Source organism: Biomphalaria glabrata, chromosome 7, assembly GCF_947242115.1.
Source record: "Biomphalaria glabrata chromosome 7, xgBioGlab47.1, whole genome shotgun sequence".
In the NCBI taxonomy this organism is placed as follows: domain Eukaryota; kingdom Metazoa; phylum Mollusca; class Gastropoda; family Planorbidae; genus Biomphalaria; species Biomphalaria glabrata.
In genome coordinates, this window is record NC_074717.1 from 33,796,332 (window position 1) to 33,812,847 (window position 16,516).

At 35.0% G+C, this 16,516-nt stretch overlaps 1 protein-coding gene across 6 annotated transcripts; it reads right to left on the minus strand.

Moving 5' to 3' along the window:
- Positions 1-1,219: 1,219 nt before the first annotated feature.
- LOC106068947 (zinc finger protein 507-like) lies at positions 1,220-11,970 on the minus strand. 6 transcript variants are annotated; one of them, XM_013228528.2, is made up of 3 exons: positions 11,896-11,970; positions 9,220-10,404; positions 1,220-8,410 (listed from the first exon to the last, which is right to left on the minus strand). In XM_013228528.2, exons 2-3 carry the CDS (start codon positions 10,336-10,338, stop codon positions 5,066-5,068), a joined length of 4,464 nt encoding a protein of 1,487 aa, XP_013083982.2. In that variant the 5' UTR covers positions 10,339-10,404; positions 11,896-11,970; the 3' UTR covers positions 1,220-5,065. The 6 variants fall into 6 exon arrangements, with proteins under 6 accessions (XP_013083982.2, XP_013083926.2, XP_013083934.2 ...); XM_013228472.2 differs by having other exon boundaries at positions 9,220-10,407; positions 11,839-11,953; XM_013228480.2 differs by having other exon boundaries at positions 11,839-11,952.
- Positions 11,971-16,516: the final 4,546 nt, after the last annotated feature.

Consider the following 16,516-nt stretch of genomic DNA (forward strand, 5'->3'; position numbering starts at 1 on the left):
CTTAAAAAATTTTGAGGAATGCAGACATTTGACAATCTGTATTGCCTGTAAAAATGTTTCCAAAATGAAGCATTAAGGATGGTCACAGTGTTTACAAGTTCTTATTTGTGTAAAACTTTTCAAAGATGAAACGGCCGTACATCTTGTTTCTTACAGGCACATAGGTATCTATTGTCCATGCTTTCGTCTCCAGACTTTTCTCATCCCCTGTGGGTTTCAGGATAAAGGCTGTCTTGGAATGTTTTCTGCTTGTTTGCTCATTTGCGTCGATTGATTTCTTGCTCTATTAGTGTGTAATGTTTCAAACAGGCTGAGTCTGAAATTTTATTTGGCTATCTGGCACCGATTATATGACGCAAGCATTTATTGATGAATGTCTGGTCTGGAGCTTGTCTGTTAGTACCTATAGGCTCACTCATTCTCCCACTTGAACTGATGAAACAAAAAAAAAAGATGAAAGTTTAGCCTGTTATTACTATGTTCCCTAGAACAAGCACCTTTCACAATCGAAACGCAGCGGTTAATTTCCCCGAAACGATTTCTATTCGGTTTTCGTCCCTTCGTAAATTTTTACAAACCGACGTACTAAAGCAATAGAACTATACTAATGCTACATAGCAAAAACAAGAAAAAACAAACTTCCTTTTTAAAAGCATTTCATTGGTACTGGTACACTATTTCTTTGATACAACTTTAAATGTCTAATACTACACATTTCTTGTACCTTTAGCACATAGACACAGTTGAAATAAAAGCAATTAAATATTTTTTTAATAAAGTCTTTAGCATTTGAACTATTTTATTCCGACTAGATCTAGTGTAATACGAGGAGTCAGAAGAGCGATTTCAAATAATCATTTTGGTGTTTTTCACTTGAAAACCAATAATGAGATGTTAAAATACTTTTTTCTTTTTTGCCAAAAGGAGACATAAGCTATAAGCTTTTAAAGTTATTTCTGTGTAAATGTGACAGCCAGACGGCTTACAGGGGCTGCTGAAAAACAAAGCCTGAGTATTTTAGACTTTTGGGGACTAACGTACCCCTCCCCCCCTGTACACAGACGGAAATCCACTATGTAATAAATTGTGTACTGAATACCTCCACTTCAACTCGTGGTACATTGAAAATACTTGTTTCAAGTTATACTGATAATACAATAATTGAAACCAAGCAAACACACTAAACAATTTCACAACATATGAACAAGTTAACACAAAATTGTCCACACACACAATTTATTCTGGAATTTTTAAAAATCAACTTTTAAAAGAACACACTTTGAACTAGGGCAATAACCAACGTTAATAAAAATCAATTAATTATAACAGCATATAAATGAATAATTAAAGGATATTAATTATAAATAATGAACTAAAATTGTTACAACATTGATGGGAAAGGTCACAAATAAAAAGGATTTTGATTGTTAACCTAACTTATTATGAAGTATTTTTCTATAATCAGCAACATAGTTAATTACTTTATAAATCAGATCTAAAAAAAAAAAATGAAATGAATAATGTATATAAAAACATAGAACCTAATTCTGAGGATAAGGTTCAACAAATGTGTACATTTTCTTCTTCATGGAAAACCATAATTATTACACTTGTTAAACATCTAACATCTCCCATCAGGAAATACAAAGAAATGTTTGCTAATGAAATACAGGTAATAGAATTTTCAAAAAAATTAAAAAATCAAGACTATTGTCATCTTCAAAAATTTAAACATTAATCACTGAGTGTTAAATAAAAAACAACAACTGTTATTTAGCATAATATTATTTTATAATGGCAAGAAAGCAGCTTTTTAGGGGACACAATAATATTTACTTTTCTCAGAATCTCTAAAAAATGTTTCTTAACAGGAAAATGTTTTGGTAATTTTTAACTTGTTTTCTTGGCATTCCATCATGAGGATGCCAAGATTCCAATGGTATTCTGATAGATTCTTTACTAAAACCCCCAGTTTGGAGGTAATAAACATTGAGTGGAACTGATCAAGCTATTCAAGCTATTGAATTACAACTGAACCTTAAACATATTTCAGACCTTTACTGAAATTCTAAGTTTATATTTTGCAAAATATTGCATCATAAAAAAAATATATTCAGATCTTGTTTAAAATGGAACGTTAATTAAAAAAAAAAAAAAATATTTACAGGGGTAAAAATACATCATTTCAACAAGTTATAATAAACAATATTGCAATTTTTCTTATTAGTTCAAGGTTTTTTAAAAACAAGGGAAAATAAAAAGAATTTTATTATAGATTAAAAAAAAAAAAATCTGGTATAATATTTGAGCTACTTTCTGGTTTTCATCTACATGTACAACAATTTTAACTTTCAACATTGAAATATTTCAAACTTAGTTAAGATTTGTTGAGGTTATGAGTAGGTAGATACAAAATTGTTGGCCACTTGTTATTCAATCAATTATAATAGAAATACAGAGATGTTAGGACTTTTTATATTATACAAAGTTTTATACAAAACATGGGATGTAGCCTATATATTAAATAAATACAGCAAAACATTGATATGATCTATCTTCCAGACACTCATTACATTTACATCACTTTAATATACAAAATTCCAAGATCTTAAGCTTTAGGTTTCAATGGGGTAATTTACAAATAAGAATAAAATCTTTTAATAAGATATGATTATAGAGAATACAACATTTTAACATTAAAATTCTAGAAACAAAAAATGTTGCTGGCATTTTAAGACATATATTTGTAGAAAAACAAAAACAAAATAAAAAGTATATTATGCTAAAAAGAACTTATTGGATTGACTAGATGGCAACTGACAGCTGTAAAAAAAATTATCTTAGAAAAATGCATACCCTTGCTACTTGTAGCTAGTTTGTTAAAGCTAGCAGTAGACACTTCCTAACCAAATTGGCCATGGCTTTCTGAGAAATCTTTGCACTTGTGTCTTTAGCAGTGCAAGAATAATTTTATATAAAAAATACAGTCAAGATTGCATGAACTACCAGTACCTTGTGTTACCATATAAATAAACATATTCACTCAAGAACTAATACAGAAAAAAAAATCATTGTAACGGATTCAGTTCATCTTCATATATTAGCTGATAATAAAGGCATTTTTTAGAAAATAGACATTGGTTACATACTCTAGTTATTGTAGGCTATTTCTAGTTTAAATTTCTACTCAGTCAATGGTCAGGAACAGAAATGGGATTGAGACTGAAATATCTAGTTGAAAATGTTGCTAGTTAAATAATTTATGGCTTTTATATAGCGCTATGGTCCAATCTCATTTGTCGACCAGTGGATGGTGGATCTGGGAGGAGGTTTTCTGTGCTTTAGGCGCCCAGTAAACACAACTCTGCTTCAGTCAGGTGTCGAACCTCATGCCCCGTTCATAGGTAGCCAAGCCAAGCATACTTAGCCTCTCAATCACGCTAGTATTTTACATGTGAGTTTAGTGATAAAGACTATTCCATAAGTTGCTGGATCATTTTTCATTCCTTTTTTTTTTCTTTAAATATAAAAGTGACATTAGCTTCTTATTCCTCTATCCTAATTTAGAGAGGCCTGAAAAAGTATTTTAATAGTGGTAATATGTTGTCATATACACTGCATCAGTATTCTACTGGTTCAGTATTATATTTCTTGCTAGTATATCTCTATAAAACAGTAAAATTTTATTTTTTTCCCCACATTTAATAGCATAAGATAGGATTTTTTAGTTTTTTTTTTTTATATTAAGAAAAAATAGTTTTCAATAATGAAAAAGAGTTACTTTTTAAAAAAATAATTTAAACTCAAGTATAAGTAATGATTGCCCCAAAAAACAACACATCTGCGTATCTTTGTCATATAATTATCAGGAAAAAAAAAGAATTGTGCACAATTATTTTTTTTCAAGTACAGCATATATTTGTCTAAATTGTCACTTTGTAGACAGAACCTCCCAGTTGACAAAAGAAAACAAAGAACAGTGTCATTTGAGAAAACAAATCTATGAAATGTATCATGAATTCCCCCACCAAGACTGAGATGATAAAACCACCACTCATATGGACACAACAAAAACATCCCAATCTATCTGCCTTAGTAATCATTCACTGAGATTCAATTATTTACTTTTTATGAAAAGGAAGATCAAAATTGTAAAATGAAAATATCTACTGCCATGTCATTTTGAAGTTTATAACACATACACACACACACACACACAGAAAAGGTCAAACAGTCAAGAAGGTCACATAAAAATGTATACTCTAATAATGCTCAGTACTGTTTTTGTAGATGTTAACAATTAGTAATATTTAAAAATATGAAAATCACAAAAATGTGTAACAAAATAATAAATAAAGTAATAAAAAAAAAAATTGCTGGCATTAATAAAAATGGCTTTTCTTCCATTACAATGTAAGCAGCAAGGGGGTTGCAAGTTGTTTTTTTCAAATAACAATTATAAAATTTTTATTTTCAGATCAATTAGTTTGATCCATTTTACAAACTTTTACATTCAAATACTTAACACTTTATTAGATCATTTAGCAGTACATTACAGTACATGTGGAAAAAATTATGACAATGTCAAAAAGAGTTTGAATACATTGAATAAAAGTTAAAGCTTTAATATTAACCATAATATATATATAATATACCAGTTATGTGTAAACAATCAATACTAAATTTTTTGTCGTGAACTATGTCATCAAAACAAAACAAAACAATCTACTGGCAAATAGTATGGTACATACTAATTAGAATAAATAAATAACTGGCCAGACTATCTTTCATTGACTAACATACAACAGATTGAAATCAACATAAGTCTTATAATGGAAGAAAGCTAAAAATTGCTTAAAAAACAAACAAAAAACTAACAAATAGTTGTTTTTTGTTGTTTTTTTTTTTTTTACTTTTAGTGACCTCCCTTTCAATTGTTTTCTCATTCTTTCAATATCTTTAGAGTTAGTCAAATTTGAAATTAAATGCCATCTTCTTGTTATATGTAAATCAACAGTATGTATTTGATTTGGTTTTTCCCTGCAAAGGATAAATCCAGAAATTATTACACCATTTCATTTGTTCTAGCTACCTTAAGTTGAGCAGTGTTATCTGCCAAAAGCAAGCGTTTTCCAGCATTCTTAGGTGATAATGACTTTCTCTGAAGGTCTAGAGCTTGTTGAATGATGTCAGAGTGCGCACGCATATGGATGTTTAGTTTAGCTTTGTTTATCGTTTCAAAGCCACAGCTGCAGCACCGAAACGTCACCCAGCAAATTGGTCGCTGACCATCCCCTTTATTACACTTGCTAAGCTCCCCCTCAAGAATACGCCTTTCAGAATTGATAACCCTGTCCAAGAGCTCAGGATCATCTGGCTCCCCTTCAGCCTCAACACGAGTGTCATGATCAATAGCCGCATTGATGACATCATTTGTGAATTCATAGCTGTAGCTCTGGTCACTTGCATGGCGCCACATGTGGGATTTAAGTGAGGGCAGGTGGTGACAGACATAGCCACAAAGGTTACACTTGTACTGCTCCAGGGGCTGCTGAACATATCTCTGATCATTGGAATGTCTCTTCATGTGTGACTTTAAACTTCTGCTGTGCAAAGCCTTAAAGTCACACAGATTACAGACCAGCAGAGATGGGTCGCAGTGAACTGATAAATGATCATGTAGCTTGAGTATACTTGGACTTGTGAATGAGCAGCCACTGACAACACATTCATGAGTGGTGATGACAGCATTCTGGGAAATCTGACTATTTGCCTTATCTACATCCTTGTCAGCAAGTTTTCTCTCATTTATGCTAAACAAGGGCTTGCTTTTCTTAGCCCCACCTTTACATTTCAGAAGGTGAACAGTCAGCTCTTCTTTGTTATTAAGAATAAGCTCACATCCTGGACACCTGAGTCGAGAAGAGCAACCTGAGTGGACTAGCATGTGCTCCCTGTACTCCAATGGGTTGGTGGTTTCAAAAACACAGTATGCACACAGAAATGGCTCCTGGTCCTTGTGCGCTCTCAGATGAGCCCTCAGTGTGCTTTTGTGGTTGAAGCTTTGAGGGCAGAATTTGCAGGCATAAGTTCTGATCTTACAGTGTTTCAGCATGTGTTGTTGCAATGCCTCAGAGGAAGTAGAGGAGAAATCACACAGTGAACACTCTGATGGTTTCTTCTGCCTATGGGTTTTCATATGAAGTTTAATGTTACAAATTCTTTGACTAGTATAGTGGCACAAGCTGCACCGGAATTTCTCGCTCCCACTTTCAAAAATCTTCTCAATGTTCTGTAATTCATCAACAGAGTCCATGTCTAGCTCTGTAGGGCAATTCTTTTTAATTTCTGATTTTTTTACAGGCGATTCTCCCTGCCTGTCTTCTTCGCTCTCAGACCTTGACCTTTCCCTGAGCTGCTCTATCACAGCCAACAAAGAAGAACAAATGCCAGATTTCTGCTGTTGACACAATCCACCAGAAGAGGATAACTCATCTGAAGACTCTGCAGAGTCTGTGTCCTCAGCATGACCAACATCCATTTCCGTTTGAACAAGCTGAGATTCTTGAAGATGCTTAGTCTTAATATTTTGCTTACAAAGTGGCAGATGAGTATGAATGTCTTGCACTTGATGATCACTTATTGGACATCTAAGCTGAGCAGAAAAGCTCTTTTGGCTTTTGGTTTCTGAAAAACTCTCTTCTGGAGCCTGGATAGGCAGATTGTCAGCCTCAGTCTTTATAAGTGACTTTTTCCAAGTTTTGTCCTCATTACCTAAAGCTTTAATTAATTTAGTCTCTCCACTACTTCCATCAAGGTCTAGTATTCTAGGACTGCCATGTTGGCTAGCCATGCCAGTTAGTCCAGACTCAGAAGAGACAGTATCCATGACCTCTACAACGACACTGGGCTCAGTAAAACCTTCATCAATGCTACTCATAGACTCTCCCTGTTCATACATTTCATTTTTTATTGTACTAACTAGAGGCGATTCATCTTTAACAGATGATAGTTTAAAGGATGCAGGCGAGAAAGTTTGACTAACATCTGCAGAACTAATGACATGAATTTGTGATGTTTCTCTGTTGAATGAATGCACAAAAGAATTATTTGTTGACCCTGAACAGTTAATTGAGCTTTTAGATTCAGACTTAAGAGATGAAGAAGCAATATTTCCTAGAAGTCTACTTGCACTAGTAGCCTTCCAGATTTCAGAAGGAAGTAAACCTTTCATGTCTTTCAGTTGGATATTCTCCCCTTTGCTGAGCATATTAACAGGAAATAAATTGACAGAATTTCCTGGCACATTGGGTAAAGTATGATGAACACTATTGACTGGAGGCGCTCCTTTACTGTAATCATCTTTTGGGTTGACTTTATTGACTAAGGCTTGTATCAGTGTGGAAGCTGGTTTTATGTTGGTTGTACTGGTTTGGTCGAAAATAGGATACTCTATGTTCTGATGGCCTGAATGTTTCCAAATATGAGCTTTTATTGTCCTCTGATACTCACAATGATAGCCACAAATGATACAGCGGTATCTTGCAGCCTCTTTGTCATAGATAAAAGGCACACTTGACTCATTCTGCTTCTGTTCCTGAGATTCTTGTTTGGTAAGATACCCTGCAGATCTTGACTGGGGTTTGGATGAGGTAACCACTCCCCGTTCAGAGGTAGAGTCCTCTAGCTTGGACTGGTCTACTGATGTCACACGCTGCTGAGTCTTGTGGGCAAGCATGTGTTTAATAAAGGCAGAATTATCGCTTGAGGTAAAAGAACAGCTTGTACACTGGTAGACAACATCCTTTGGGAGAGTTTTCTTACCTGAGTCAACATTCATCTTGAGGACACCCAAAGTAGTAGAAGGAGCCACCAATGTATCTGAAGATGGATTTACTATATTTGAATTCATGAATTCTTGCTTGCAAGCTTTCTTCTTGATATGAATCCACATGTGTTTTTGCATTATCTCACTGCTAGAGCAAATAAAGCCACACTCGGAACACATCATGTTTGTTATCAATGGTGTACTAGGCTTAATTATTTCACTGTTACTTTTGACACTTTCATCTACTTTCAGACCATTCTGTTTCCCCTCTGCTCCTTTCACTAAATGGAAATTATGCACATTAGTCATATGGGAAATCAAACTTTCTTCACTCTCAAGGACACAATCACAGTTAGGGCAAGAATAAACAGAAGCCTCATTGTGAGTCTGCAAATGACGCAGCATCACTTCCCTGTCTATAACAGTGTGGTCACATAGTTTACATTTAAACAGCCGATCTGTGTTGTGAATCTTACGCAAATGTGTCTCAAAAGCTTCTGTGTCAGGGAGTTGGATGTTACAGACACCACAATGAACAAGCTTTTGGCTAGTGTGTAGTTTGATGTGGTTAGTTAGATGACCCTAAGGAATACATTCAAATTATTTAATGTACATGTAATAATTTAAAAATAAATATAAATAAATAAAAAAATAAATAGTAATCCAACATACGTGCTACCTAATGTGAAGTTATGTGTGTTGAAAATAAATTTAAAAGCATCTTTTTCTTTTAGTTTACTGTAAAAATAGGAGGAGAGTTTCCCGAAGAATCCAAAGACTGGTGAAATAGTAAACCTGCTTCTGTTGCCTCAGTAATGCACCCCTGTGGAAATGTCTATTAAGGGAGACAGGCTAACAAAAAAAAAAAGGAGTGGGCTCCCAGAGCATGTTCTAGTGAATCTGCATTGCACATGTAGAGGATGAAAGAATGGCTCCACTAAACCAATCCTTATGGGGGTTGTATGCTGCAGTGACTTTCATGGCTAGTGGAGGTACATTATATACCAGTTTGGGGGAATCTGAGCCTCCAGCCTATCCGGGAAGGCGTAACACAGATGAGACTCAAGGAACCACATCCCGTAAATAGGATTAAATAATCACAGAGTAAATGGGAGACCTCCAGACAGAGAGGTCATTGAGCCAAACTCATTCGTTGCTTTTGGGTAAAAAAAATCCCCTTGGTAAAGGTTCATAATAAGCACAAGTTTAACCCTTTATAGACACTCTACAAAGGTGTACTCACTAATGCTAATGCCCTCCTCAATAAAAATCCAGTCTAAAACAGAATTCCAAAACCCTTGAGATAGCAGTCTTGGGATCTATCCCATTTATCATTACATTTTGACTCTTAAAGCTATAAAAATTAAATATATGTAAGATAGAACAATTACCTTTTTTCTAAAACTAGCATTGCAGTGCCCACATATGAAAGGTCTCTGATTGGAATGGACAACCATATGTTCCAGGAGAGCGTGGCGACGTTTACCAGCATAGTCACAGTGAGGGCATTTGTAGGGCCGATCTTCTCTATGCACAAGGTCTACATGTTGCTTGTAATAATGCTTGTTATGGCTAGAATACTCACACTCTGAGCATTTGTATAACATAGATTCTGACACTGAGGAAGTTGTAGAAGGAAAACTGTCACAGGAACTGTCATTGCTACAGATTCCTGAGAGTTTGTGCTCGAGTGACTGGATATTTCTTACTGGGGATTTATCTTCAAGGTTATCTGCACTCTCTGTGGATGACAAAACAGTAATGGTGGAGGAACTTTTTACAGTGTCTGGAACCTGGTCAGATGAAGTCACATAAACAGTTACGACTGGATCAGACAATGCACTGTCTTCTACCACAACAGATGGCTGTATAATTTTGCCTGACATTTTTGTATCTAACTCTGTTGTGGAATGCTGACTGGACTGGGTGACACTAGTTCCAGCAAACGGTAGTGTTTTGATTTTGGAGGTAATTGAAGATGTTTTAATAGTGGTTTCAGATTTAAAGACACTTGGTGAACCATCTTTTCTATCTGGATTATCTAATAGGGTTATATTTTGTTCCACTGAAATATTAGGTGTATTCAAGTCTGTCTCTCCACTAGTCTTATTTTCCTCTGACTTAGACTCTGAATAATTCTGCATGACAACGTTATCTGAAGAAGTCTCATTTCTACTACATGAGACATTAGGTTCTTCAAAGTTGCTTAAGTTAATGATATAAGTTGTTACAGGCTCTGAATCACCATTGGATGTGCCCTGTGATGACGACTGCTGCCTTTCAAGGTCCTCAAGAACCTCCTTGACACATTTCAGCAGAGATGGGTCAAGCCCTTCTAAGTTTATGTCCCCATTATTGTTGACGACTATAAAATTTTGATCAAAAATATTTTCTGAAGAGGTAGTGTGATCTTGGTTATCAGCAGCGCTGAGAGCATTTGCTTTTTCTGAAACCAGAGCAGACTCCCATGTTTTGGAACTGTCATTAATTTCATTGACATCTGTGGCCATGGATATATAGTTCTTTCATGACATGGTTGAATTTAGAATCAGCCTAGTGTCACTGACACATGATTTCTGCTAATAGAAAAGAAATTAGTTAAATATCACAGGAGCTCAAATACATTACAAGAAAATGCAATGCTGAGACAACACTGAGCAATAAAAACATGCATTCTCTGTGAAGGAAGTTTATTTCTAGACCTACAGTTAAGAAAATATGCTTCAGTTTTCCAAATAATCAGTTTCATAACTAAGGCATTTAAAGATTATATGCTTTTATACAACCTACATTTTTTGAATGTTAATCTTATGTATACATCTACTCAGGTTTTTGTTTTTAGAATAAATTTCAATTGAATGCTTGTATACATGTTAAGACTCTTGGATTTTAAAAGTTTTTTTTACAAATTAACTTAATAATATTGTAACTATAAGATAATTAAAGAAAGAGCCCATTTTGTTTAAAAATAAGCTAAGACTCAAGTTTGTATTTCACTGCTACTGCTTTTTTAAAATACCATATAATTGTTTTTTTTTTAAAAAAGAAAAAACATGATTCTGAGATAGAAGTTAAACCTTTTTTTTTAATTTAATAAATGTGGGTCGACATTTCAAAAACGACAAAAAAAAAATATGTTGACACTTAAATGGTTATAACTTTTTAACCAATAGAAATATTTAAATGAAATTTTCAACAGAATTGCATGTATATATGTTATTTTATTTCTATATTCTATTATAATTAATATAAATCTAAGAAAGAAGTTTGAGAAAAAAAAATCTATTTGATAATGTGGGACAAGTCGAAAAACAACAAAAAAATTTCTTGGTTATAACTTTTTAACCAATTGAGATAAGTAAATGAAATTTCCAACAGAAATGCATGATTTTGTGTTATTTGTTTTTTCTATTATAACCATGAGATAGAAGTTTAGTATAGATAGATAATAGACTACATATGTCAGTAACTCAAACCCTTGAATTTGAAACATTTAACATTCACATTGCATAATCTTGACTCGAGTCTAGATCTAAACCTAGTAAGTTTAATGTATTAATTAAGATTTAAGATAGACTCACTATGACTATGATAAAAGTTAAAAAGAGTATCATATAATTATAGATCTTATATGATCGTAAGATACTGAGATACTCATATATTTTCATATTATTTATTTCATATCATACTAAATAATCATATGATATACTACTACTGACAGGCTCATAAGTATACTTAGACATACTATAGTCACTAATAGTGTCTATAAGTCTAGTAATATACTGTAAGTCAACTTAGACTTAGTGACGTTACGGTTAGTCATCCATCACAGTATCGCATCAGGCCAACACTACATACAACAGTCCAGCAGTGTCGTTTTAGCCTATTTTAGGTGGCGCGTGCTCAGTAACTGTGGTAACGTCACTAAACCAAAGGTAAGAAAGTAATAGTGTTTACATTTATATCTATCTAAGCAATATGTTGTCAATGTAAACAGCTTTTGAAATTACCACATGTTTCGAAAGAAAAAGCAAGGCAGACAACTAACAAGTTCAAAAAGCGCTAACTCGGTTGAACGGTCAAGATGGCGAAGTTACTAGTCATGTGATATAATTCGTACACTGGAGCGAGTCACGTGGTTACATATACTACAGGCCATAGTTTATAACCAATTTTCGAAGCATGTTTAGAAAAAATATAAACAGATTTGTCCAGATTGAGTAAACATAGGTCAATTCTAGTAAAAAATAATTTGAATAAACGATTATATTAAACATATCTATTACGTCTCATAATAAAAAAAATATAATAAACTGATAGATCTAAATATTTTGATCTACAGAAATAAAATAGACGATTGCTTTGGCTTGGAAATGCAATTTTATAATTTTGTAAATCATAATTTCAGCCACTTCCTATTTAGAATAGCATAACAATCTCTATATTGCCACGTCTTATTATCGTTGTCGTTTAAAAATCTCTAGTCTAGACAGTAATTAGATTTAGATCTAAATCTATCAAAATGCCAGAGAAACTAGTTAATGTAATTTGCAAGTTTTACGATGAGTACATGCAAAGTACACCAAAGAAGTTGAAGATAATCGATGCATATTTAGTCTATGTTCTGATAACCGGCATCGTTCAATTTGCATACTGCTGTTTAGTTGGTACATTTCCATTCAATTCTTTTCTCTCGGGATTTATTTCCACAGTAGGATCTTTTGTTTTAGCAGGTAATTAGACCAGATATTCAATTGCAATATAGTTTGGAAATTACATAAGTGACATTACACTGGTAGGCTATAATCTTATAAAATACATTGAACTAAATTCTAGTCAAGACAAAATGAGAACAATTAATTTTTTATTAATCAATGATCATTATAAAAATGACAGAATTAATAATTCAAAACAATTAACAGGGTTTGTAACGCTCTTGAAATCTCCTAAAAGGAAAAGTCTCCTAATATTCTCCTAAAAATTGCCAGAAGTCTCCTAAAATTTTGTCCACTTTCCTAAAATTTTTACCCAATTTAAAAAAAAATACAATTTTGCTTATTTTTTGCAAAAACAATGTGAGGGAAAAAACAACAGCGTAACTAGGCATACTGATTGCATCACTTTACGGGCTGGCTGTGTCAATAAGCTGACCTTTTAACCCACTTGTGAAGCGTGACCTCGTGATTGAAGATGGCCTTGCCTCAGCCTCAAGCAAGCATTTCAGCTGGCATTTTTTTTTTCTTTTTTTTTTTTTTTTTGAAGGCAGAGTAAAAATTATAAAATGGTAGAGCAATTACCAGCCTAATGTGTAGGCTACACCCCTCTGGGCCCTCCCTCACATTAAATCTTCTTGTAACAGTAAGAGTGACAGCGTTAAAAGTCGTTAAATCATCTACTGATCTAGATCTAGCTAGTAATAGTAGCTTCTCTAGACCTAGAGTTCTTCTTCTAGCCAGCTTTATTGCTGCTGAGCTGTGAGCTCTTTTGCAGACTGTGCCAAGGAAAAAAAGTGTGCTGTTTTCTTCAGTTGTTCAGCACTGCCGTACAGGGTGTTGGTTATGTTGGGCTGTAGTGGAAGTAGGGTCTGCCTAAGGTGGATTAGGAAGGGGCATTCAAAGAGGATATGGTTTACTGTTTTATAAGGGTGGGCAAAGGGGGAGTTGTGTGGAGTTAATTTTGTTCAGATGGTAATTTAATAGAGTCTAGGTGTGTCTCCTGTACTTAGTTGGAAAATTGTAGAAATTGTTCTTTGCGGGGGGGGAGGAAGTTAGTACTGTCCAGTGTGTTAGGCATAGTCATTTCTTTGTACATGGCTCTGCCTGTGTTTCCTGATGCCCATTGGTTGAGTCACTTCTCTTTGTGATTTTTGACTAACATTGACCTTAGGGTGAGGTAGTTTACAGGTCTATCTGGTTGTTCCAAAGATGAACCTGCCTTTGATAGCTTATTAAATCTGCCTTTTCATTTCCAATGATGCCAATGTGTTCAGTGATCCACTGTAGTGTGATATTGATATTTAATTTTGATATCATCTGATGGATTATCACAATTAGTTTTGTCAACTCTCTTGAGCTGTTGGAGGTGCTGCTGTTTAGTGCTTGCAGAGTGGATTGGGAGTCAGTAAAGACAACAATATCTGATGGCGATTGCACTCCTTCATATTATTTGTTTTCCACTGTCTGTAGTGCTATGGTAATTGCCTCAATTTCGGCTTGAAAGTTTGAGCAGTAATTGCCACAGGCTGCACTTATTTCAAAGTGTTTATTTTTAGGGAAGACCAGGAAGGCACCAAGACTAGCATTGATGGTGGCTTTGAAGTCCGACCCGTCAGTATATATGGATAGCTGTTTTTTTATAGCTTTCAATTGTTTCAAGCATGCCAACTTTGAGCTCCAGTGGATTTGATTCTTTTGATAAGGTGTTATTTAGTAAATGTGTTTTAATGGTTGGTTGTTTGTAGTTTAGTCAGGGCGTTATGTTTGAAAATCTGGTAATTTTTTCTCTGTTATTGGGTAGGTGGTGTTTTAGGGCTAGTTCATCAGTAAGTTGGATCAGAGTTCTTTGCTATTTTTGGTTGTTTTTCCTATTTCTCTGTGTTAGTAGTTTATTAGGATGATCGTCCTCCAACCTTCTGTATCTCTCAATAGCTTCTAATGCTGTTCTGTTGCGTCTTAACTTAAGAGGTTCAATATTGAAGTCTATTTCACAGGCTGCTGTGGGAGTAGTTCTCATACCTCCACTAATTAGACTCACGGCTTGGTTTTGGATTGTGTCTTATGATGATTGATAAGTTTTGTTGGCGGCTACTTGTATGGAGAGACAGTTATCCATTACAGATCTGACGTATCCAGTGTATGTATAACTGTCTTAAGGTTTTCTTTTCAGCTCCCCAGGATGTTCCTGCTAGGTGTTTTATTATGTTTAATCTTTGTGATGCTTTTTCTTTTAAATCTGCCATAAAGTGTTTTAGTGACAGTCTTTGGTCTAATTTTACACCAAGATATGTTGGATTTTCTTTTTTATTTTTTGGCTGAAAGTTTATTTTTAGGATGTAGTTTCTTTTTGCTGTTTTGTTGCTGTGGCTAACTGACTTTTCTTTGTTTATTTCCATTTTTCATAATTTTGAATACATGGAGATATTTGTGAGGGCTCTATTAAGTTTGGATCTAGTCAGCACTGGATATTTCTTTGTAGTCCAAATTAAAATGTCGTCTGCGTAAAGTGCCTTATTGACCGAAATGAGGTCCGGGAGGTCATTCATGAAGATTAGAAAGAGAGTGCAGCTAAGGGCTGAACCTTGTGGTAGAGTTAGGTTTTAGTCAATTTAATGATCTCGATACATCTAATGTCTAGCACGTTTTAGTGATTTAGATCTAGAGTCTATATTTACGGTAGATTCAGTGAAGATAATTTGCACACAGCCTTGAAAAGTCAGCGAATTTTAGTGACTTAGATCTAGAGTCTAGATCTAATATAGATTTAATGGAAATATTTTGCACATAGCTGTGAAAAGTCCTTTTTAAAAGTTATTTCGGTCGTAAAAGCCATGGAAACTACATAGATCTAGTTAAAAAAAGAAATTCTGCTTGAAAAAAAAAGTGAATGGGCACAAACATGACACAATGGACATCACCTTCTGACTTACTGGACACACATGGAAAATAAACAGCTCAATACGCCTTTCAGACCTTGTGATATATAGGATATATAGGGTTAACAAGGGTGTCGTGTGGCCAGCACAACCACTAAGTGCCTTTACTTTTTACTTGTCAGGTACCCATTAGAGCTGGGTGGACTTGTTGGCGCCCTAAAAGCTTCAAAATCCCAGCCTTCAACAAGATTCAAACTTGAGACCCCTTGGTACGGATGCTCTTTACCACTCAGTCACAGCACCCACCCTAATTCTGATAATATACAATAATAGCATCTTACATTCACAATAGTTTTTGAAACCATAAAATGTCCATGAATGTGATTTTTATATTCAAATTTAACATCCAAGTGATCAAATGGCTAAACTATTGTTAAGTTCTTGCTAGACTATATATATTGTTACGAATCTCACTATCCAGGCTCTCTGCAAACTGCACCTTACACCACCAACTTAAAGAACTTGACAACTCAGGGCTCCAAAGTAACGTAACACTTTAATTGTTGAATAAATAACAGCCAATACTTTACAATTGGCAACACGTACACTGTACAAATATCTCTCCGATAACACCGTTCCGCAGTATCAACTCTTGCACTGGCCTCTCCGTCTCGTTCCGGCTTGCACTGGGTTCAACAGTTCAGGACTGACTTCACACACTAGGCTCGTTGTGTCGGACTCGATCACAGACCAAGATAAGACGCCAGTCGTCTCAACTGTACTTGACAGTACTCCGAACTGAACCGTCGTAATGCTCCATACAGAACCACACCGCTGAACTGTGCTGTAGTCGACCGGACTGTAGTGAACCAGGCTCTGAACCGCATTGACTGCGTCACCTCCGCTCTTATAAATGGTCCCTACTGGCCTTCTCGAACCGGACAGAACGACGTTCGACGTTTCTAGGTGGTCAGATGACTACAACTCTCGTGACGCTCCTGAGCTCTGTTCACGAGGCGATCCTTCCCGAACTGTCCTGTTGACACTCGACTCGGCTGACCGTCGTAACTCGTCACGGTTGACCGGTTGTCTAGCGC

Bases quoted from the DNA above. Each gene is read 5' to 3' on its own strand.
- LOC106068947 (XM_013228528.2), bottom strand. From the start codon at position 10,338: ATGGCCACAGATGTCAATGAAATTAATGACAGTTCCAAAACATGGGAG. The intron at 8,411-9,219 runs GTAATTGTTCTA...TGTATTCCTTAG, and splicing joins ATGCTAGTTTTAGAAAAAAG to GGTCATCTAACTAACCACAT.